This window comes from Camelus ferus, chromosome 21, assembly GCF_009834535.1.
Source record: "Camelus ferus isolate YT-003-E chromosome 21, BCGSAC_Cfer_1.0, whole genome shotgun sequence".
Taxonomy (NCBI): Eukaryota; Metazoa; Chordata; class Mammalia; order Artiodactyla; family Camelidae; genus Camelus; species Camelus ferus.
The window spans coordinates 13,240,658-13,265,308 of NC_045716.1; the positions used below are offsets into that span (position 1 = coordinate 13,240,658).

General features: G+C 32.9%; 1 protein-coding gene across 7 annotated transcripts in view; it reads right to left on the reverse strand.

Annotated features, from left to right (window-relative positions):
- Window positions 1-24,651, reverse strand: part of DCAF6 (DDB1 and CUL4 associated factor 6) — a 117,931-nt gene that overhangs the window by 72,986 nt on the left and 20,294 nt on the right. For all 7 annotated transcript variants that reach the window (XM_032463792.1, XM_032463789.1, XM_032463788.1 and 4 more), the window contains exons 3-6: window positions 16,409-16,501; window positions 7,430-7,615; window positions 2,487-2,600; window positions 995-1,130 (exon numbers count right to left, since the gene is read on the reverse strand). In XM_032463792.1, coding sequence (XP_032319683.1) covers window positions 995-1,130; window positions 2,487-2,600; window positions 7,430-7,615; window positions 16,409-16,501 — 529 coding nt within the window. The remainder of the gene's footprint in view (window positions 1-994; window positions 1,131-2,486; window positions 2,601-7,429; window positions 7,616-16,408; window positions 16,502-24,651) is intronic.

The following is a 24,651-nucleotide window of genomic DNA, read 5'->3' on the forward strand; positions in this document are numbered from 1 at the left end:
TATTACATTACCACTGTTCCTCCTAAATGTGTATGTCCAAATAGACAAAGACTCCTCAATCACAGTTTGAAAAAAGAAAAAAGATCCCATCTAGTTTTCCCATTTCAGTAATCTATGTTCATTTTCACTGGACACAAATTGACACTGAGATCAGCATTGTTACTCTCTGGGCAAGTCCACTTTTACTTTCAACAACATAAAATATGTGAATATTCTATACATGAATACACACACAAGTCACTGTTCTTCCCTAACTTTTCTCTCCTCCATATTTACTATTATCTTCTTGATTGAAAAGATGGCAAAGAGAAATTAGGAAAACCCAAATGTGGGTTGAAGAGTGTCCCCTGAAAATTCATGTCCACCAAGAACCACAGAACGTGATCTTCACTGGTAATAGGGTCTTTGCAGATGTAATTATCAAAATGAGGTCATACTGGATCAGGGTGGGCCTTAAATCCAATATGACCAGTGTCCTTATAAGAAGGGGGAAATGCGGACACAGGCACACAGGAGAGAATGGCATGTACACACAGAAGCAGAGATTGGAGTGATACATTTAAAAGCCAAGGGATGGTAAAGATTGTCAGCAACCACCAGAACCTAGGAGAGAAGCAAGCAACACGTACTCCCTGACAGCCTCCACAGAACACAACTTTGCAACACCTTGATTTCAGACACTTAGCCTCCAGAAACGCGAGAGAATAAGTTTCGGTTATTTCAGGCCACCCAATTTGTGGTAATTGTTATGACAGCCCCAGGAAACTAATATATCAAGTGTTACAACTTTTTAAAGTGATAAACTACAAAAATATCACCATGATAGTGTCACAAAAACTTGGTGAAATGCTATTTTTTATAATAATCCATAGTACTCAAATATATTCTGTTTATTAAATTTTATGACAAACTAATGAAATTTTAAAACTGCAATGTCATGTTTATTCTATGAACTGACAGAATGTCATGTTTTCTCTAGTACATGTCTTTTTACCTGTAGCTCTTGTGCCCAGCATTCGCCGATCATATATTCGTACTGAGCTATCAGAACAACCAACGGCAAGATAATATGGTATTGGTGGACAAATGGCTACAGATGTAGCGGCACGTCGGCAGTTAATTAAAATATCCTACAAAAGATAAAAGGATACCCGTTTTTACTGTTTTCAGTATAGCTCAGTATTCAAATTACATTTACGTTAAATTTTATTTATTTAATTTTTGGCCTCAGAACACTTCTCCTATTATATTCAATGTATTCATCAAATGCCTTTCATAATTCTAAGATTTTAGTATTTAAGAATTACTCTAGTTACTAGTTTTTCTTAATACTCTGCCTCTATTTGTACATAAAAGAAATCAAAAGTTTTATTACGGAAAAATTTAACAGTACTTCATTTTTTTAGCTTGGTTTTATTCCATATTTTTATGGCATTTTTGGTTATAAAAGCACAATTAAATCCGTCTACACTGTACACTAAAACACAGCTTTAAAAAATGTGACCTAACAAACGTTAGTACCTATTATTCACCAAGAAACAGGTATACCAAATGCCCCTAATATACAATCTGATATTTTAAACTTATTTCTGCCTTTAGTTCAATGCTTTCCTAGTTATATATGTGTGTGTAGTGTGTGTGTGTGTGTGTGGGTGTATATACATATAAACTGATTTTAAAATATTTTTAATTTGTATTCTTTTTTCTTTTCTGTTTCAGTGTATAAAATAATCTTTTCTCCACCTAAAGCATGTTAACAATAGTAACTGGTTTAATTACTAAACACTTTACTTGATTATTTGCAATTCTTTTTCTTTTTGGTAACTCTCAGTAAAAATGTATTTAACAATATTTTCTTATTTCACTGACTACTCCAAAATGATTCAAGACAAAAGCTACCATCTCTAAATAAGATTTGGGGTTAGTTGCCTGGGGCCATTACACTGACAGATTTCTCAGGTCTTTTCCAAGTTTCAAATAGTATTTAAAAAATACAAAATTGATAGTCAATCTCTACATTTGGAGAAGTGAGCTAAGTCAGAATGAACATGTTGACAGAATGGTATCTAATAATTTAAAAGAAAAGATAACATATAATTCTTGGTTTAAAGGGCAGGGTAAAAATAAAAAGAAGACACTAAATTACTATATGCTTTTATCACTGTTATTGGTAAGCCAAAATTGTCTCTGTAAGCAAATGGAATACTTTGATAAATACTTGAAATTTTTATAATGCTATGGTATATACCAAACAATTATATAAATTTTAATAAATATATTTGAAATGTAAAATTTAAACATAAGCTCCCTAATTTCACTATTAATATTTTAATTTTAATTTTTTATTATAAAATAAATGCTTAACTAAAGATTTTACCAAACAAAAATTTTAAATTTACCCATAATTTTATAACCCAGAGATAACTTACTAACCAATTTTAATTACAATCTTAATTTGTCATTTGTACAAAAAACTTGAATCTTACATCTTTGCAATCTTCTTTTGTGCAGCTAGTTTTGATGCGTGTATCAAACCACCTAACAGTTCCATCTTCACCACAAGAGAGAAAAGTATACGGGTCATTAGGTACAGTCATAATCTGAAGATGAAAACAAAAGTATAGGAAATGTTATTGAACATTTAAACAGATGGCTTTGAAAAACATTGCTGTTATATCATAAAATGATTAGGGCAAAAGCAACTGAGAACCATTTATTTTAATTATTTATGACTTACCCAACCAACTATGATGCAAAACAGTACAATACATATAGAAATAAGCAAGAAGTAACTGCTGAATTAATATGACTCACTACTTTGGAGTTTGAAATTAATGTACCTTCAGACAGAAAGTTCTTTAAAATTAAAAACTCCTAACAACCTAACAAGAAAAATTATATCACAGGAAACTTGTTCAAATTATTCAAAGCCAAATTTTTATGTTTTCTGGATGTGAATTTACACTTGTATTAGAAACATATTATAAAATTTTCTTCTCTGATAATGTTTATGAAAAGTATGTGATGCTGAATTGATTTAAGCACTTAAACTGAAACATTTTTAGATATTCCTGTATTCACTTCTGGTTTAGCAATAATACTGTAAGTTAAGGCCCTCAGTGAACCTCCCTGCCCAACAAACTACCCAGCTCCTGTGTCCCTAGAAATAGAAACTACCAAAATCGGGTATTTAGCATTCCCATTTAGGTTTTTATGTATGCATAAACAATGGAAGATACAGTCCTATGTTTTAAAACTTTGTATACATGAAAAGGTGCTCAGATTCATTAGTCATTAATGAAATACAAATTATAATCCTAAGTAAACATTACTATACATCACCACAATGACCAAAGTGAAAGAGACTTAATAATATTAAAAGTCGATGAGAATATGGAGCAACTGGAGCTCTCACAAATTGCTGATAAGAGTGTAAAACAGTATAATCACTTAGAAAAACCATGTGTCAGTTATCTACTGAATCTGATCATATGCTTCTTCCATGACCCAGCAATTCCACTACAGATAAATGCCTGCATAAAGGCACCTAAAGATGTGTACTAGAATGTTCATAGCAGCATGATCCATATTATATTAGCCTGAAGACCTGAAACAACCTAAGTAACCAATGAGAATAAGAATAGGAATTGTGATATATTCTTATATATATAAGTAAATACTAAAGCAATAAGAAAAACAAATTACATAAAACCAGTGATTAAAAATGAGAACAGAAGATTTCTTGCCAGAAACCAATGGAGTAACATCTTTAAAGTGGAAAAAAAAAAACTGTCAAACTGGAATTCTATACCCACAGAAATATCTTTCTTATTTCTGAAGAAGATTTACAGGATACTAACAAGATGAACAATATTCCCATTATGGGAGTTCCAGAAGAAGAGAGAGGCAGAGAGTGGGTAGACAGCCCATTTGAAAAAATAATGGCTGAAAATCTCCCAAACCTGAGGAAGAAAATGAATATCCAAATTCAGGAAGCTCAGAGGACTCAAACTAGGATGAACCCAAAGAGGCCCAAATCAAAGACATACTATAAACAACTTGTCAAAAGTTGAAGACAGAGTGGGTGGAAGGAGGGTATAGCTCAGTGTTTAGAGTGCATGCTTAGCATTCACAAGGTCCTGGGTTCAGTCCCCAGTATTTCCATTAAATAAATAAATAAATACTAATTAGCCACCCCCCAAAAAACCAAAAGTCAAACATACAGTGAATGCTGAAAGCAGCAAGAGAAATGTGAATCATTACATACAAAGAAGCTCCCATTAGATCACTGGACTTCTCAACAGAAAAATTACAGGGCCAGAGGGGAGTGGGGTAATATATTCAAAGTGCTGAAAGAAAAAACCTGCAAACCAAAAGTATTATATTCACCAAAACTGCCCTTTAAAAATGAAGAAGAAATAAAAACTTTTCTAGAAAAACAAAAGCTGAGGAAATTTATCACCACAAGATCTGTCTCGCAAGATCTGCTGAAGTCCTTTAAGTTGAAACGAAAGACACTAGACAGCAACACACAAGCATATGAAAATAAAAAGCTTGTGGTAAAGGTAAATATATAGACAAATACAGAAATCTATAACACTGTAATGGTAGTGCATAAATCACTTTTGAGTATTAGAATTTTAAAAATAAAAGCATTAAAAATTATTCTAATACATATGTTAATGAATACAAAATATAGAAAGATGTTATCTCTGACACTGGTAACAAAGTGGGGAATAGATATAAAGGAATAAAGTTTTGGTATGTGATTTAAGTCATCGGTTCAAGACAGATTGTTACAACTATGTTTTATGTAATTCTCATGGTAACCATAGTGAAAAAAAAAAAAACAACCCTATAAAAAATTACAAAAGAAAATGAGAAAGGAATCAAAGCATGTCACTATAAAAAAAAAAATCAACAAAACACGAAAACAACACAAAAGGAAAAGAGTGACCAAATAATCGCAGGACACACAGAAAAAAATTAATAAAATAGTATGAGTGAGTAATTTCCTATCAGTAACTACCTTAAATGTAAATGGTACAGTACTAAGTGGGAAGTTGATAGTGGTAAATACCTACACTGGAAAAGAAGAAAAATTTCAGATCAACAACCTAACTTCATACCTCAAAGAACTTAAAAAAAATAAAACTAAAGCCAAAGTTAACGGAGGAAAGAAATAATAAATACGAGAGCAGAAATAAAGGATATGGAGAAGGAAAAAATATTAATAAAACTAATCTGTTTCATAAACAGGGCATCAAAATCAACAAACCCTTACCTTGACTAACAGACAAAAAGAAAAATGACTCAACAAAAATCAGAAATAAAAGAGGAGACATTACAAGGTAGACCACAGAAATAAAGGATCTTGAAGAGACTACTCTAAATTCAACAACATATGGAATAACCTAGAAGAAATGAATCAATTTATAGAAACATACAATTTATCAAGATGAAATAATAAATAAATGAATAAATAATTTGAACAAACCTATACTAGAGTAAGGAGATTGAATCAGTAATCAAAAATATTCCAAGAAAGAAAAGCCCAGAACCAGACTGCTTCATTGGGGAACTTTACCTACATTTAAAATTGTACACCCCTCCTCAAATTCTTCCAAAAAACTGAAAAAGAGGGAACACTTCCAAACTTATTCTGTGAAAGCAGGTTTACTATGATACCAAGAACATCAATAAATTACAAGTATGAAAAATAAAAAGGAAATCCCCACCTAGATACACTGTTGTGATATTATTGAAGGGAAAAAAAGCAAAGAAAAACAATTAAAAATAGTCAAAGAAGACAGACAATTTAACTGCAAAGGAATCACAATTAGACTGATGATTCTCAACTTCAAAAGTAAGGTCAGAATACAGTGAGATATCATCTGAAATAAAATAACTATCAGTCTAGAGGTCTATATCTAGTAAAATTACTTTTGAAAAACTAACATAAAAAAGACTTTCTGGAACAGGATGAAAAAGGAAGAAAGGAATGAAAGAAAACCAAAATAGGGAACTAAAATTGTTTTAGATCAACAAACTCTCACTTAAAGGAACTGGTGAAGAATGTACTTTAGGTACAAAATGATCCCACATGGAAAATCTGTGACGGAAGAGCCAAAAGTACTGGTAAACATGTAGTAAATCTGAACAAACACTAACTAATAAAACAATTATAATATTTTAATTCATGAGGGGAAAAACAGGATATAACTATATAAGCACATAAAATTAGACAAGGGATAAAGAGATTATAATGTGCTAAGGTACACACTCAGGAGAAGGGCAAGGTATTTACTGACTAGACTTTAGACATTCTTATAAAACATGAACGTCTATCTTCCTTGCAAGTAGCAGAAACAAAATGGGCCAAAAGCAAAACCTTCAAGTAATTCAAAAGGAAGGCAAAAAGAAGAGGGAAAATTAACAGAGGAAAAAATTTTTAAATAGAAAACTTGTAATAAGACATATATAGGGGAAAGGGAAATAGCTCGGTGGTTAGAGCACATGCTTAGCACGCAAGAAGTCCTGGGTTCAATCCCCAGTAGCTCCATTGAAAAAAAAAGTGGGAGAATATATAGATAGAGCCAAATATGTCAACACTCGCAATAAACATAAATTGACTCAAATATCCAGTTAAAAGCCAACATTGAAAGAAATGGGTAAGAAAAAAAAATCCAGCTAAAGAACACTATTTTTATAAGTACACACCATAGCATGAGGATACAGAAGGACTGAAATTCAATTAATGGAAAAAGATATACCATATTAATACAAATAATGGGAAACCAATGAATAATCTGATACAAAGAAATAAAGTGAAAAGATCCTAAAAGAGCATTCTGAAAAGTAAGCAATTTTTCTGAATCAAGTAAAGCAGTATAATTGAGTGTTAAATTCATTTCACCTCATTTAATAATTTAGCTCAGGGCTTGAGCATATTAATATTAAAATCCTTTAGGAACTGGATTCTTTTGTCTAGTGTACTAGGGATTCCTGCTAACATGTGAACATTTGATAAGCATACCGTCAATGACTGTATGCAAGACACTGAGAAAACACGCATGAGGTTAAAGCCTAATACACAGCCCTGTAGCACAAGAACAGAAGCATCTTTAAAAGCTGATACCCATTTGCTTAGAGTACAGCTGCTCAAGGAATTACAAACCCTATTACTATTACTGACATCTTATTTCTTAACTTCATTCACAAGCCTATCAAGATACATTTTCTCAAATACTTTACTGAAATCTAGACAGTCTGTCGGTAATTTCTCTACCTATATATGCATGAATGTGTACACACACACAAATCTACGCATATGTACATACACACATCTACTTATACATACATACACACTTACACACAACATACACACTTACATATATGCCATATATATAAAATCACAGTAATACTGTACCTCATAGGTAGTTCCATAATGGCACGTAAATTGGCACTGTCTGTTGGTTTCTGCATCTTGTTCAATGTTGGTATAAAATATTACCCCATCTCCAGAGCAAGATACAATCTGCTTATCATTTGTGCACGGTAAGAACTTTGCACTAAATATATTTGCTCGGTGCCCTGAACGAATTGTTGTCAAAACCTGAAACACACAGAAAAAGCAGTTCTTAGTAATTTATTATTTGACTGAAAGAAATATTCATATTTAATACAATCAAAGCCAGGAATAAATTATCATTAATATTCTCATCTCAATAAAAACTCATTTGATTTCAAAGTACTACAATTAGAAAAAATGAAATCAGAATTTCACATATTTTCTTTTTTCCCCTCTGAGATGTGAAGACGATTAAGTTTCATCAATAAGAATAGTGCCTTGACAATTAAATATGCATATTTCCACCTATTTGGTGTATCTGCCTCATAAACTCTCAGTAAATGTGAAAAAACTATCTTGACTGAATTTTGAAACTGTTTACTAGATTATTATTATTTCTTTTCAAGGTGAAGAAATAAAAATAAACTGAAATTAAATGAATCATATTTATATAATAAATTAAAGTTATAAATTAAATATAATTAAAATTTTAAATTAATTAATAAAGTAATAAAATGGTACAGATGAGGATATGTTACAGCAGGCAGATAGCTAGATATGAGCAGAGGAAGAGGGATGTAGACCAAATGGCAGGAACTGGGAGGAAAGGAGGGGCTCAGGCCAAATGCAGGAAACCATACATCATGTAAGCACCAGAGGTCCCTGGGCAGAGAAAGAAAAGCTGGAACCTCTGGGCTGATAAGTGGTCATGCCTTTTGGGGTGATGAGTAGCCTAGAGGCCAACAAAGAAAGGTGGGAAAAGGCAGGAATCTCTAGTGTCCGATGTAACCTTTTGCTCATTATGCCCTCATTACAGTAAAATTAGCCTGGCCGATGAGAAGTAACCAACATGCACCGATGCCAGGACACTTCCAATCCAGACTAAATAAGCACAAAAATCGCTCCTCCCTTTGGGAAGGTGGAGTTGGGATAAATATCAGGGAATACAACCCCAAACTCTTCCCTCCCCAATGAATATTCCACCCATTCATTTTTACACTCTATGTAATCAACTTGCCAAAAAATACTCAGGGCAGCTGCTCACCTGAGCCTGTTTGCTCTCCCCTTGACAGTGTACTATCTCTTAATAAATCCTCATTTTACTTTCTTAACCTCTGTGTCTTGTCTCTGAATTCTTTCTGGGATGGGACAAGAATCTGGACACCAGTTACATCTACCCAGCAACAGATACACCAGAAGTCTTTACATCTAATTACTTAATAATTTAAAAAACCAGAATTCCTGTGATAGAAATAAAGTTTAAAATAAAACATTTTAATATTTGTAACATATATTGCAGTTAAGGACCAAATCCCCCAATAGTGCTTAAAAATTGAGAGGGGAAAGAAACAACCTGATTTTTTTTAAATGGGCAAAAGATTTGAAAAGATAGTCCACAGATATACAAATGGCCCTTAAAAATGTGAAAAAGCATCCAACTTTATTCATAAAGGAAATGTAAATTGAAACTATATTGAGGTACTACTAATTCTCACTTTTCAGATTGGCAAAAAGAACCTCAAAACCTTGATAAATACAAGTGAGCCCATGGAGAAATAGGCTCTTTAAACAATTCTGGTGGGAGTGTTAAATGGTGCAAGACCCAATGGAGAGGAATTTAGTAATACCTCACAAAACCACATATGGGTTAACCTTTTGACCAGACAAATCTATTTCTAGGAATTTACCCTGAAGGAATTTACCCTCCAACAATACCAAAAAAAAAAAAAGGGGGGCACAGTTATTTACCAAGTTATTTATAATAGCAAAACACAAGAGACTGGTTGAATAAATGATGGTACACCCCCACAATGTATATACAATGGGAATTTAATGCAATGGAAATATCTGGTGTGCTTTTTTTAAATGTGCTAAAAAAAAAAAAGAAAAAAGAAAGGAATATGTCAAAACATAAACACAAAGTTGCTTTAGTTGACTTTAAATGTCTCACTGAGGAAATGAGCATCCAAATGGGCAATTCGAGCATCCAAAAGAGTATTAGTGATAGATTATAATATACTGAATAAAAATAAAAACCTATAATCTCATAGTAACTTTTTCAAAAAGGTAGTAAATACAAAGAAAATGCTCTTACAGAATAATGACAATTAAATGTAAAATGACGGAATCAAGAATCACTACTTGTAACCATTTTATAACAACTAATTAAGGCAAGAATCAATAAATACTGAAACCACTGTATGAAATACTGTTATGGGAGAGAATATTAGCACAGTCTTAAGACACTACTCCACAGACAGCTTATTAATCACAAAGGGTAAATGTACCCACAGAATGGAAAGACCAAGCTTAACATCACCAACTGGGAGACAAGGTAGTATCATGTCCCACAGAGTCACCTGCGGAAAATTCTTAGCAAAACTGTTTAATTTTAAGCTACTCGTGAACAATCAGACAAATCCCAATGGAGGGACATTCTATAAAACAGCTGGACTAATAAGTCAATACAACAATAAAGCAACTAATATATCAATTCATGAAAGACCAAAAAGCTAGGTGAACCGTTCTAAAAGAGACTAAGGAAATATGACAACTAAATGAAATGTGTGCTGCTGGATTGAAAGAGGCATGGCAGTGATAAAGAACATTATTGAAACAAATGGGAAAATTTGAAAAAGGACTATACATGTACATACACACATGTATTATGTATGTGTGTATATAAAAAATATACGGTGGACAAAGAATGTCGCTTCTCATATAAGTAAACAAAAGATGTTGCAGCCAACAGCTACTGCAGCAACCCTCAACGGTGCACCCTAAGGGGAACTCAGAATGGAGATAAACAGGCTTCCTGCCATCAAGTCATCAGCCTCTGCAGCCATCCTGAATGGTGCTCCCTGAGGGGATTCAGGATAGAGAAAAACAGGATACTGGCCCTGGATAGCTAAGGGGCATACCAAGGGAACAATTTCAATAAGCCCAGATTCTTGCATCTTTCCATAGACAGAAAAGGGCTAAATTCATTAACTTGAGATGTCTGGGGAGTTAACATACGACAATCAAGGCTGAAAGAGATTCTCAACAGGCTGAAAGAATGGACTGAAATTAATGAGATAAAATCCTGTAGGGATAATCAGCAGTAATCTTTTGATGTTCCAAGTACCTGGGTTTTGTTTTGTGGTTTTTTGGGGGTTTTTTTTGCAAAAACTCCTTTATATCCTGGCTTCTCCTCTACCTCTTTATAACAGTCCCTTAGAGCTATCAGAGAGATGGTCTCCTGGACTTAAGTCCTCAGCATGTCCACCGAATAAAACATAATTCTCAACTTTTAAGTTGTGTAGTTTTTTCAGTCAACAATACAAAATCATATTATCATATTATATACCTATATATGATAATAGCATACAGCTGATTCTCATTACTTGTGGTAGTTCTGTTCTATGAAGTCACCACAAACACTGAATTAGTCACCATTGAAAAAGTGCTGAATCACTACTCCTAGGGCAATGCAGGGTTATGTTCCTGTGAGCCTCTGGTCACAACATTTTCATAAACCAATCTTTGTTTTACATGTTTCTGTTTAAAGAAACCTTATTTAATCAACAGCACTGTTAACTCATGCTTAAATGAAGCTTATCTAACATATCTTCTCCATAAAGCACATCCCAGTCTTCTTGTCCTTGGAAACCCCAGATAGTACTTCAGCATGAAACCTGGGGGTCACTTTAATGAAATCACCAAAAAAAAAAGCATTAAAATGCAAAAAGTGTGGCACTAAATATATCACAAAAAGGGTACAGTATGGTTATAGTAGGCAATCTGAAACAAGAAGTCTGAGTGTCAATTTGATCTGAGCTAGGAATGTGAGAATCAATACATGTGTTCTGCAACTCAAATTTTTTGCCACACTGCACATGTATGTACGTGGCCACAAATAATCAGGAAAGCAGAAGTATTGATTTTGGGGGTTAAAAATAAATTTAATGAACAGGTGAATTTCCAAATACAGAATCTGTAAGAAATGAGAATCAACTCTATAGTAAATACTACATTTCTTGAGCATGGTAACTGCATTATAATTATGTGGGATAATGTTCTCTTATTCTTAGTAGAGAGACGTCAAATTATTTATGAATGAAGCGCATGATGCCTCCAACTTACTCTAAAATGATTTTTTTTGAAATCTCTGGATGTTCATTGCACTTTTTTTCAACTATTTCATAAGTTTTTAAACTTTAAAACAAATTTAATGAAATACATTTCAACTTTATTTTGGGTTTGGTTTTAAGCGAGCATTATACTGTATAACACTAACTGTAAATTCAAAACTGAGAGTACTACACCAAATCAGAACGTAAATCTGGTGTAAATATTGGCAGCTATTTATCTTGACCACCTTAAGTATTTAAGTTACCTCTTTTTATCTAAGACCTAGGTTACAAGGTTATGAACAAAATAAGGATTTGTTAAAAACTATAAACTACTCCACTGTAAATCTTATAAATGCATATATAATTGAGGTCACATTTAAAAACTGGAAAGTCTCTGCACCTACATCAAGAAAGTCAAGGGAGAATAAAAATTGATAAGTGTTTTAAAATTTTTCATTCCCCTCTCCAAGTATAAGACCCTGAGATCTGGCAGATTAAGGTACAAGAAATAACATAGGAAATAATTAATGTAAAGCCTTTAAACAAGATAGAATCATCCTCTTTAACTCTGCTAGATATTCAGCATGATTTACCAAGTAGCTAACTATATATAAGTCATTACATACAAAGTATGTATTGGTTTCTTAGTCTGATAGGCCTTTGAGTTTGCTTTAGTCGCACTCAGGAGATATTATTCTCAACAATTTGTGATTTATCTCCATTCAACAGGTACGTGTATAGCTTCAGAAACGAAAGCAGGAACCTCACTCAATACACTAATATATGTATTGGTATATTACATATTACTCAAAAACTGAAAAGAATTTATTAATCAGAGTAACTACTTTATTAAGGTAATTAGTAAATAACTAAAGTCCTTTCCCTCTGAACGAATCTCTTGATTTCAGATGTCCCTCTCCAAACACACTCCCTTTCTAGTGTTCCCCACCCCAATGACATCAATATCCACCCACACTGTTTATCAAGTCAAAAACTACAGAATCATCCTTCATTTTTCTCTCTCTCATTCATTACATAAAATCTAGCAACAAATCCACATCCAAGATACATTCCAAATTACTTCTTACCACTTTTAATGCCATTATCTTTGCATAAACCATCATCCCTTCCCACCTAGATTACATCAATGGCCTTTTATCGCCTACTTCTTCTGATCGGATTCAAACTCTACTCTTCAAACAGCAGCCAGAGCTACCTTTAAAAAGGCAAATCATATCACTTGCATGGTTAAAACACTCCAATGGTTGGCTATTCCAATTACACTAAAATGTAAACTCCTTAATATAGCCTATCAAACCCACTATCTATCCCCTGCACATCATGTTAACTTCATTTTGTACCACTCTTTCCTTAATTTATTAATAGATAATTGTTGGAAGAACCAGTACTCAAATATATACACTCAGTAATTTCAACAAAGGTCAGAATTTGTTTTTAATTACAGAAATAAATCTATACAACCAATACAGATATGCATACTACTGGAGGTATATAAGGTTGATTTTTTTTAAATAATGTACACTTGCAATAAGCTGTAATTTTTGATAGCTGGATTTATTGTCTACTTGTGCTTTCCTTGGGTCAATACTTACTTATTCAGAAAACATCTAAGAAGAACGGCCTAAAGAAGCAAAAGTTGGCAGAGTAACTCACTGCTAACTTCAACTAGTAATAAATGTGAAAGTGAACTAGTTGTAACATTTATCACTTTGCTAATCACCAGGTTACTTTGACTAATCTAGCTGACCAAGCAGGTATCTTTTTCCTCCTGCATCATGTTATATACAACACTTCCAAAACTTCAAGCTTAGTCCAAGAGTATCTGGATAGAAGATACTGGTTCTTTAGTTTCTTGATAAAACTCACCACTCTCCAAACCCAATCCATACCCCTGTCTAAGGCATTGGAAACAGAAACTCTTTGCCTTTCTTTTACTAGTATTTATTGGGCACCTACGACATGACAGGAAATATTACTAAGTGTTGAGGAAACAAAAAGGAAAAAGAAATGGTTACTGTCCCCAAGCCTAATGATGAGCAACAGGCAAACAAACATAATATAATGTAATAACTGAATTATCCACAAAATACGAGAACACAGAGGAAGGAGTGCCTACATCTGCTTAGGGAACTAGGAATGTATTGTATATAAGAGCTGAGGCTTGAAGGATGAAATTAAACTTGCCAAGTAGGTAGGAGGTGCACAGGAAAGCAGAGCATCCCATGAAGAGAGAAGAGTACCAGCAAAGCACAGAAGAAAGAAACAAAAACAATTTACGCTCTGAGAACTACAGGTAGCTGGATGAATCCCAATCAAGAAAAACTTTACATACACTATACACTCAAGATTTCTTTTACAGAAGATGTCCCAAGGCTTCTTGAGGGCTAACTTCCTTCTATTTCATCTATACCTTGAGGAGGAGGCCCTTTGGGGGTCCTAGCATATTGTGTAAAGTCTCTCATAGGAATCCACACCTTATCTGGATACTGAATTTTGTTTCTGTTTACCTTGATCTTCAAGGCCATCAAACTAAAGTTTATATATGCTAAGACTAACAAATATCTTTAGGAAAAAAGTGGCTTTCATACTTACTTCTCTGGATTCACCTTTTCCCTTCCATTTTCGCCTGATAATTCCTTACTATCAAGATAGTTATCTTTTACTTTTAGGATAATTTTAAAAAAATATTTAATGAAGCATTTTTTAGTTGTTTTTAGTGGGAGGATTGGTCCAAATAAACTAGCCTGTAATTTCTTTTTTTTTTTTTTTTTTTCTTTTTTAGGAGGTGCTGGAGATTGAACCCCTGACCTCTTGGGTGCCACGCAAGTGCTCCACCACTTGAGCTACACCCTTTCCCCACTAGCTTGTAATGTTTGGAAAAAGAAACTGATCTTTTTTATATATTTGAGATCTGTGACATATACAAATAAGACAGAATGCCATTAATAAGAAACACTGCCAACCACTTAAACCTATTTTTAAAAAAAGTTTCCAAACTTTTATATACAATAAATTAATTTTCCCATGAACTCATAGGATCTAAAATAGAGTAAACCTATAAAAACAGGTAATATCTGACTCAAGATCAAAAAACTTTATTTTCCTATGTAATGAATCATCAATGTTTTAAAACAAAAAATATTCCTATATGACAGCAATTTTGGATCTATTAAAACCACTATGTGGAAGTATAAAGCCTTGTTCTACTTAAAATCTTTTAAAGTATTATTTGACTAATCATTTCTCAAACTGGAAATGAGGAAGAGCAAGCCCTTGGGCTACTTCCACCAAATGCCTACTGACGGTTGAATGGACAAACCAAATGCGGTATATACATACAATGGAATATTTGTCAGCCTTAAAAAGGAACTAAATTCTGACACATGCTGCACATGAATGAATCTTAAGGACATTAAGCTAAGTAAAATAGGCCATTCACAAAAGGACAGATACTGTATAAACACTTATATGAGGTACCTAGAGTAGACAAATCCATACAGACAGAAAGCAGAATGAAGGCTGTCAGGGGCTGGAGGAAGGAAGGATGAGGAACTACTGTTTACTGGGTACAGAGTTTCAGTTTTGCAAGATAAGACGTCTTGTAGCTGGATGGTGGTGATAGTATCACAACAATATGAATATACTTAATGTCACTAACTGAACTCTTAAAAATGGTTAATTGCTTTATTTTATGTTATGTATATTTTGCCACAATTTTTTAAAAAAAGAGTGAAGCTCTGCATCTTTTCAAAAACAAACAAAAAAATTATTCTATTGGTATCTAGATGAGTGATTTAAATACTATAAGCATTAAAATTCTGATAGTGATGATCGAAAAGCATTCCACATATACATTATTCCAGGAAATGTTCTCTATTTTAAGAAGAAGGTTGTCTGAGTAGTTGCAGAGCTAAGACAAGCAGGATTTGGAAATACCAAGTTTCCCTCTACTAAGTCAGAACAATTAAGCAAAGTTATCTCTGGAATAAAACTAGAGCCTGTCCTTTAATCAAGGATAGCCTTGATACAAACTTCTAATTAGGCTGAAGAACCACAAACATTTATTTAAATATCTTAACTGTTTAAATGTGGAAAAATTAAAAAATGCGTGAATTCTGTAAGATTTCTAATACTACACATGTCATTGGTCTGCCAATCTACCATGTTCTCACTCATATAAAAATAACTGTATACATACTCTTATACATAAAGTCAGAATAAGAGCCAACAAAAATCTGAACATAATCCTGATTAAAACTCAATATATCTCAGTTTACTGAACTGGATGTTATGAAGCATTTCCTTAGAACCTAGCCAGTGTTTGTAAACTGATAAAATCCAGTTTCTTAAACTGCTTGGATGAAGATTAGATTCTGTGAGCATAAAAGAAAAAAAATCATAGTCTTTTTCCCCGTAAAGAATGGTTTCTTGAGATAATGCCAATTGTTTTGGTAATTTTATCCATGTGGGTAGAATGAAGTATATTCAAATTTTCTAGAATCAAAAGGCTGAATGAAATCTTAATGTTCTCCTAAAGAAACTAAGGAATCTGCATGTGATAATTTCCAAATTATATAACAAACTTTAGCAAATTAAGGATATTCTTTACAAACGCTCACTCTATGGGCATTTACTATTTCTTAATTTCTAGTTTCTTGACTTTTTTCTCTCATTAAGTTACAGATTTTTAAAACCACTTTACCTTTCTGCTGTAAGGATTACTAATTACTAACTTGGTGTCATCTGAGCCAGATAAAATATATTCTCCAGTCTCATTCCAACAGATTGTATTAACCTAAAAAGAAAGCAGAAAAGAAATTTAAGCAAACTGAAAATAAAAACAAGTATGCCATCTTCTAACTGATGGTTCAAAATTTACATCACTAATGAGGTTATTTCTATGGTAAATCATATTTACCACTTTACTTACTGAAAATAAATACTGAGTGCCATTTAGCAAACACAATGTTGTGAAATGTATGAGTCTTTAAGCTCTGTTTAAATTTATTTTAATTAGTCCACTTTATATCCAGAAACATACACCAAGTTACCCAAAAAGGAACTATTAGAAAAACTCACTACAGAGCTATAGCAATCAAGGCTGTGTGGTACTGTCATGATCATAGACATATAAATCAGTGGAATGGAATTGAGTCCAGAAAGAAACCCTTATATTTATGGTCAGGTAATTTTTGAAAAGGGGTCCAAGACATCATCATTCAATGGAGAAAGAATAATCTTTCCAAGAAATCTTTTCCAGACAACTGGATATACAAAAGCAAAAGAATGACTTTGGATCCCTACTTCACACATGTACAAAAATTAACTGAAAATGATCAAAGATCTCAATGTAACAGCAAAAACCCTAAAAACTCTTTGAAGGAAACATCAGTGTCACTCTTCATGAAAACTAAAACCACAATGAATTACCACTTCACATCCATTAAAATGGCTATAATTTTAAAAAAACAGAATGTAACAAAAGTTAGAGAGAATGTCAAGAAACTGGAACCTTGAAACACTGCTGATAGGAATGCAACATAATACAGTTATTTCTAAAACAGTTTAGCAGTACCTCAAAACTTGAAAAAGTTATCCTATGAGCCAATAATTCCACAAGATATATACTCAAGAGAATCAAAAACATGTCACAGAAAAACTTGTACACAAAAGTCCACAGCAGCATTAGTGATAGTAGCCAAAAACGGAAGCAACCCAAATATTTACCAACTAATGAATAAATAAAACGTGACTAATCCATTCACTCATAACAAAATATCCACACAATGAAGTATTATTTAGCCAGAAAACAAAATAATAATGCTGCAACATGGATGAATCTTAAAAACATTATGCTAAGTGAAAGAAGTCAGTCTGAAGGGCCACATACTATATGATAAATTTACATAAAAAGTCCAGAATAAGCTTATCTATGGAGACAGAAAGCAGATTAGTGACTGCCAACAGCTAAGTGGAGGGGTAATGGGAGCACCTGATAATTAGCATGGACTTTCTTTTTTGGATGATCAAAATATACTGAAATTAGATAGTGGTGAAAGCTATACAACTTTATGAATACAGTAAAAAAAAAAAAAGCACTCAATCGCACACTTAAAATAGGTGAATTTTATGGAATGTGAACTACATCTAAATTGTTTAAAAAATAGAATTACTGACTTTCACTTTCAGTTAAGATGGAGTAACATGGACCAGATTTACATCCAAAGCAACCAAGAAGTATCAGAATATACATCCTTTTTAAGTAAACATGAAATAATTATCAATATAGAAGACACATATTTGTGGGCCATTAAACAAATCTCAATATACTTAAAAGATTACAAAATATGTTCCCTGTCCAAAATGGAATTTTAAAAAAAGAAATTAAATTATAAATCAGTAACACAAAGAAATATTTAAAAACTACAAAACAATACATGGTCAAAGAAGAAATTACAAAATAAATTACAAAGTATTTTGAACTGAATGAAAGTAAAAGCACAACATTTCTCAATTTATGGGCTGCAGCTAACACAGTACTTGGAAGGAAATTTATAACACAAAAACACCTATATTAAAAAAGAAAGATCTTATAAGTCACTTCAGCTTCCACTTAAAAAGCTATGAAGGGATGACCAATGAAATCAAAAGTCAAAAGAAGACTGGAAATAATGAATATAAACGCAGAAATCAACGTTAATAGAAAATAGGAAAACACAGAAAATTAATGAAACCAGAAGCTAGTGCTTTGAGAAGATAAAATTAATGAACCTCTAGCCAGACTAAACAAGAATAAAAGGGGAAGGGGAGCATATTACCAGCAACAGGAATCAGAGAGGTGATATCATTAACTACTCACTCTACAAATATTTAAACATATAAAGAAATACTGTGTATGACTTTATCCAATAAATTCAACAATTAAAGAGCTGACAAAATCCTTGAAACACACATACTAAACAAAATTTACTCTGTATATAGTCTATTTTTATTAAGGAATTGTAGTTAGAAGTTTCAACAAAGAAAACTCCAGGCCCAGATTGTTTCCCTAGTGAATTTTGCCAAACATTTAAAAAAATAAATAATGAAAATTATGTACCAAGTCTTTAAGAAAATAAAAAAGACAACATAGTTCACAACTCATATGAGAAAACTATGGACTAGTATCCTTAACATACACACAAAAATTCTCAAACAAAATTTTAATAGATTGAATAAAACAAAATACGAGTTTTATCTCTGGAATGCAAGAATGGTTTGACACTCAAATATTAATTAACATAATTCATGATATTAACAAACAAAAAAACAAAATCATACGATCATTGCAATAAATGCAGAAGAGACATTTGGAAAAAATCCAACAATAATTCATAATAGCTCTCAGCAAAGTAGAAAGGAACTTTTTCAACCTGACAGTGAATATCTATGAAAAACCCATAGCTACCATCATATTTAATAATAAGAGATTGGATGCCTTCCCTCTAAGATCAGAACAAGACAAGGCTGTCTGTTCTCATCACTTTTGTTCAACACTGTCTATAGTACTAGACATTGTAACAAGGCAAGAAAAAGAAATAAAAGGAGTCCAGACAGGATAAGAAGTAAAACCATCTTTATTCTCAGATCACATGATTTTTTATGTAGAATATCCTATAGAATCTTAAAAAAAGGGGGAGGGCTAGAACTAACGAATGAGTTTAGGAAGTTTGAGGGCTACAGATGAATACCATATTCCCTCAGTATCCGTGAGGATTAATTCCAGGACCACTAGTGGATACCAAAATCTGAAGAATGACCACATCAGGTCTAAAGGAAAAAATATATATAGTAGCAGCAAACTGCAACATCCTACTTTAAACAATGGATATATTATTATCCATTGCTTATAATGAAATAAATAAGGAAACATTAGACTTGAACTACACTGTAGGTCAAATGAATTTAACAAATACACATGGAATATTCCGTCCAATGGCAGCAGAACAGACATTCTCAAGTGCACATGGAACATTCTCCCGAATAAATCATGTTAGACCACAAAACAAGTATCAGCAAACTTTAAAAGAATTAAATCATACCAAGTATCTTTTCTCAACACAGTGGTGTGAAAATAGAAATCAGCAGGAGGAAAACAGGAAATTTCACCAACATGTGGAAATTAAATAACACACTCCTGGACAACCAGAGAGTCAAAGAAAAAAAAATTTAAAAACATCTTGAGACAAGTGAAAGTGAAAACAAAATATATGGGATGCAGCAAAAGCAGGTATAAGTGGGAAGTTTATAGCAATAAATGCCTTATCAAGAAAAACAAAAATAGGAGTTGCGTATAGCTCAGTGGGTAGAGTACTTGCCTAGCATTCATGAGGTCCTGGGTTCAAGCCCCAGAACCGTCATTAAAACACATAAATAAACCTAACTACTGCCTCTTCCCCTCAAAAAAAATCTTTTTAAAGAAAACAAAGAAAGAAAGATCTCAAAAGAACAACACAACTTCACACATTAAGGAACTAAAAAAGAAAACCAAACTAAGCTCAAAGTTAGCATAAGGAAGGAGATAAGAAAAAACTGAAATGACATAGAGAATAGGAAAACAACAGAAAAGATCAATGAAGCTAAGAGTTGGTTTGGGGGATTTTTTTGAAAAGACAAACAAAACTGACAAACCTTTAGCTAGACTTAATAAGGAAAAAAGAAAAGACTCAAATTAAATTATAAGTGAAAGAGAAGACATTACAACTGATAGTAAAGAAATACAAAGAATCATAAGAGACTACTATGAACAATTATACACAACAAATTAGAAGAAATAGATAAAATTCCTAGAAACATAACCTACCAAGACTGAATCATGAAAAACAGAAAACCTGAATAGACCAGTAACAGGTAGATATTGAATCAGTAATCAAAATCCCCCAACCACAATCAATTAATCAATCAAATAAAATACATAAATTATTAATATCAATCCTTCTCAAACTCTTTCAAAAAACTGAAGAGACAAGAACACTCACAAACTCACTTTCTGAGGCAAGTTTTACTCTGATACCCAGGCTAGATAAGGATTCTACAAAAAAAAGAACTACAGCCCAACATTCCTGATGAATTCAGAGGCAAAAATTCTCAGCAAAATACTACCAAATCTAAATCAAAAGCACATTAAAAGGCTCATACATCATAACCAAGTGGGATTTAATTCCTGGGATGCAAGGATGGGTCAATATAAACAAATTAATAAATGTAATACACTACATTAACAGAATGAAAAATCATATGATCATTTCAATAGATCAGAAGTAGCTTTTGACAAAATTCAATTATCTTTCATGATAAAGATTCTCAACAAATTAGGTACAGAAGGAACACACTTCAATATAATAAAGGCTCATATGACAAACCCACAGCTGACATACTCAACAGTGAAAGATTGAAAGATTCTCCTCTAAGATCAGGAAAAAGACAAGGATGCCCACTCTCATCACTTTTATTCAACACAGTGCTATAAGTACCAGCCAGAAAAATCAGACAGGAAAAAGAAAGGCATCCAAATTGGAAATGAAGAAGTATAACTGTCTACATTTGCAGATAACCCGATCTTATATACAGAAAATCCCAAAGACTCCAGCAAAAAAATTGTTAGCATTAATAAATGGATTCAGTAGTTTCAAGATATAAAATCAACAAACAAAAAACAGTCACACTTCTATACACTAACAATGAATTATCTGAGAAAGAAATAAAGAAAATAATTCCATTTACAATAGCATCAAAAACAATAAAATACTTAGGAATAAATTTAACCAAGGAGGTGTAAGATCTATGCACTGGAATCTATACAATAAAGATGAGAAACACTGAAGACACAAATAAATGGAAAGATATACATGTTCATGTATCAGAAGAGTTAATATTAAAATGGCCATACTACCCAAAAGCCACCTATAGATTCAAAGCAATCCCTATCAAAATTCCAGTAACATTTATCACAGAAAAAAGAAAAAAATCATAAAATTTGCATGGAATCACAAAGACCCAAAACAGCCACATCAATCTTGAAAAAGAAAAACAAAGCTGAAGGCATCAAATTTCTTTACTTCAAACTATACTACAAAGCTACGTTAATGAAAACAGTATGGTATTGGCTTAAAAAGAGACACCTAGATCAACGAAACAGAACAGAGAGCCTAGAAAATAACCCATGTATATATGGTCAATTAATTTACAACAAAGGAGCAGAGTCCTCAATGGGGGAAAGAACAGTCTCTTCAATAAACAGTGGGAAAACTGGAAGTTCACATGCAAAAGAAACAAAATTAATGCAAAATAGATTAATGTAAGACCTGAAGCAGTAAAACTCCTAGAAAAAACCATAGTAAAAAGCTCCTTGACCTTGACCTCAGCAATGATTTTTTGGACACAATGCCAAAAGCACAAGCAACAAAAGCAAAAATCAACAAGTGATACTACATCAAATGCAAAAGCTCTGTACAGCAAAAGAACAAAATTAAGAGGCAATCTATAAAGAGAAGAAAAATATATGCAAACCATATATTTGAAAAAGGGTTAATATCCAAAATATATAAGACACTCATACAATTCAAAAATAAAGAATTGAATAATCCGAATAAAAAATGGGCAAAGGACCTGAAGAGACATTTTTCCAAAGACATATAAATGGCCAAAAAGTACATGAAAAGGTGCTCAGTATCACTAATCATCAGGAAAATACAAATCAAAACCACAATAGGATATCATCTCATGTTTATCAGAATGGTTATTGTCAAAAATACAAGGTATAATGTTTGCTGGTAAGGATGTGGAGAAAAGTAACCCTTGTGCACTGTTGTTGGGAATGGAAATTAGTACAGTTAACTATGGGAAACATTATGAAAGGGTTCCTCAACAAATTTAAACTAGAACTACCATATGATCCAGCTATCCCATTCCTCGGTATGTATCTGAAGGAAATGAAATCCTATCTTGAAAAGATATCTGTAGCACTCCACGTTCACTGCCATCATTATTTACAACAGCCAAGACATGAAAAGAACCTACGTGTTTGTCAGTGGATGAACGAATAAAGAAAATGTGATATATTTACATACACACACAACGGAGCATTATTCAGCCATAAAAAAATGAAGGAAATCCAGCTATTTGAATAACATGGATGAACCCTAAGGGCCAGATAAAAAATGACAAACACTGTATGATATCACTTACACATGGGATCTAAAACTGCCCAACTGATAGAAACAAAGAGTAGATTGGTTGTTGCCAGAGGTTGGAAGATAGAAGAAACGAGATTTTGTTAAAAAAGTACAGACTTCCAGTTATAAGATGAGTAAATTCTGGCATCTAATGTACAGCATGGTGGTTATAGTTAACAGTGTGCTGTAAACTTGAAAGATGCTGAAAGAGTAAATCTTAAATGTTCTCAACACTATCACAGCAAAAAAATGGCAATTATGTGACGTGATAAATGTGTCAACTAATCTTACTGTGGCAATCATTTTGCAATACATATGTGTATTAAACAGTCACAATTTACACATTAAACTTAAACACTGATAAACGTAAATTATATCTTAACAAAGATAGGAAAAAATACAGAAGAATACCCATGAAACTAAAATAAGTGGTTATGTGTATCAGGGAGCAGAAAGAAATGAGGTAGACAGGAAAAGGATTTATAGACAGGAAATTTATTATATAATTTATTTTTGTACCATGAGAAGGCATTACGTATTTAAGAACTTAAATGCAAAATAAAAATAAGATCAAAATTTTTAAAAATCGTATGAAAGCAGAAAAGATATCTGTAAGCTTGTTCGAAAAGTTTACTTTCCACTCATCCTTAGGAAAATATTTAAGAATATAATCAGTAAAACCTGAAAGTAAATTCAAAAATGGGAAGACAGAAAATGCACAGCTTATAAAAACTTGAGAATACCATAAAGGCAATTGTGCATTATGAGAGATCCATGTGAAATCCATACTAGAAAATTCCTCTTTGGGTAGGGATAAAGATTTGGCCTTAGGTCCTTAAAGAAGAACATAAAACCTAACACATGCTTTGCCTCTTCAATAAACACTTCATAGGTACCAAATATGTGCTAGGCACTCCTCTTGACGCTGAAAGAAAATAAATTTATGAAGAGTATTTTTTGGGTCCAGAGTGCTGGGGTAGAGGGAGGCAGGTGTGCAGACTATGAACAAATAAGTAAATGTATATAACTATACACACTAGTGAGACGCACTATGGGAAGAAAACAAAAGAAAGAAAAAGATACTGATCAGGAATGGGGAGCTATCGGGGTGGACAGGGAAAGTGTCTCTGAAAGGTAACACTCAGAGCTAAATGAAATGAGGAGGTAAGTTCACAAGATGGGGGAAGAAAGTTCTAAGCAGAATACAAAGTATATGTCCGAGGTGTACTGGGCGTATTTAAAGGAACAGCAAAAAGGTGAGTGTGACTGAAACAAATATGTGTAACGGAGAACACAGTAAGGAGTGAAATGGAGCAGAAAGCTAGTGTCAAATCTGTAGGGCCTCAGAAGCAACAAAGCCTTTTTTCTTTACTGTAAGGAAGCTGGAAACCCACTAGAGAGTTCTGAGCAGCTGAGCGTGCTCATCTATAACACAGATGATATATTACATAATTTTCTTCATGAATTTTCTTTCTACCCTCTCCTTGTCGTGAAGGAAGAGTCTAACAAAAGCTAAGAAAAGTACCTATGTACAAATAAGACTTACTAACATTGTTTGCTGAATTTTCACTCTTAGAATTAATACATAGACAAATTTCGGAAGATAACAATGGCTACAGAATATGAGGTAAATGCAATCGATGCTGACAATATAAAAGCACATGCAGCTGAAAGAGGCGTGAAACAGAAAGAGACAAGACGGTGGAAGGGAGGGTGAAAGCATTAAATGTCA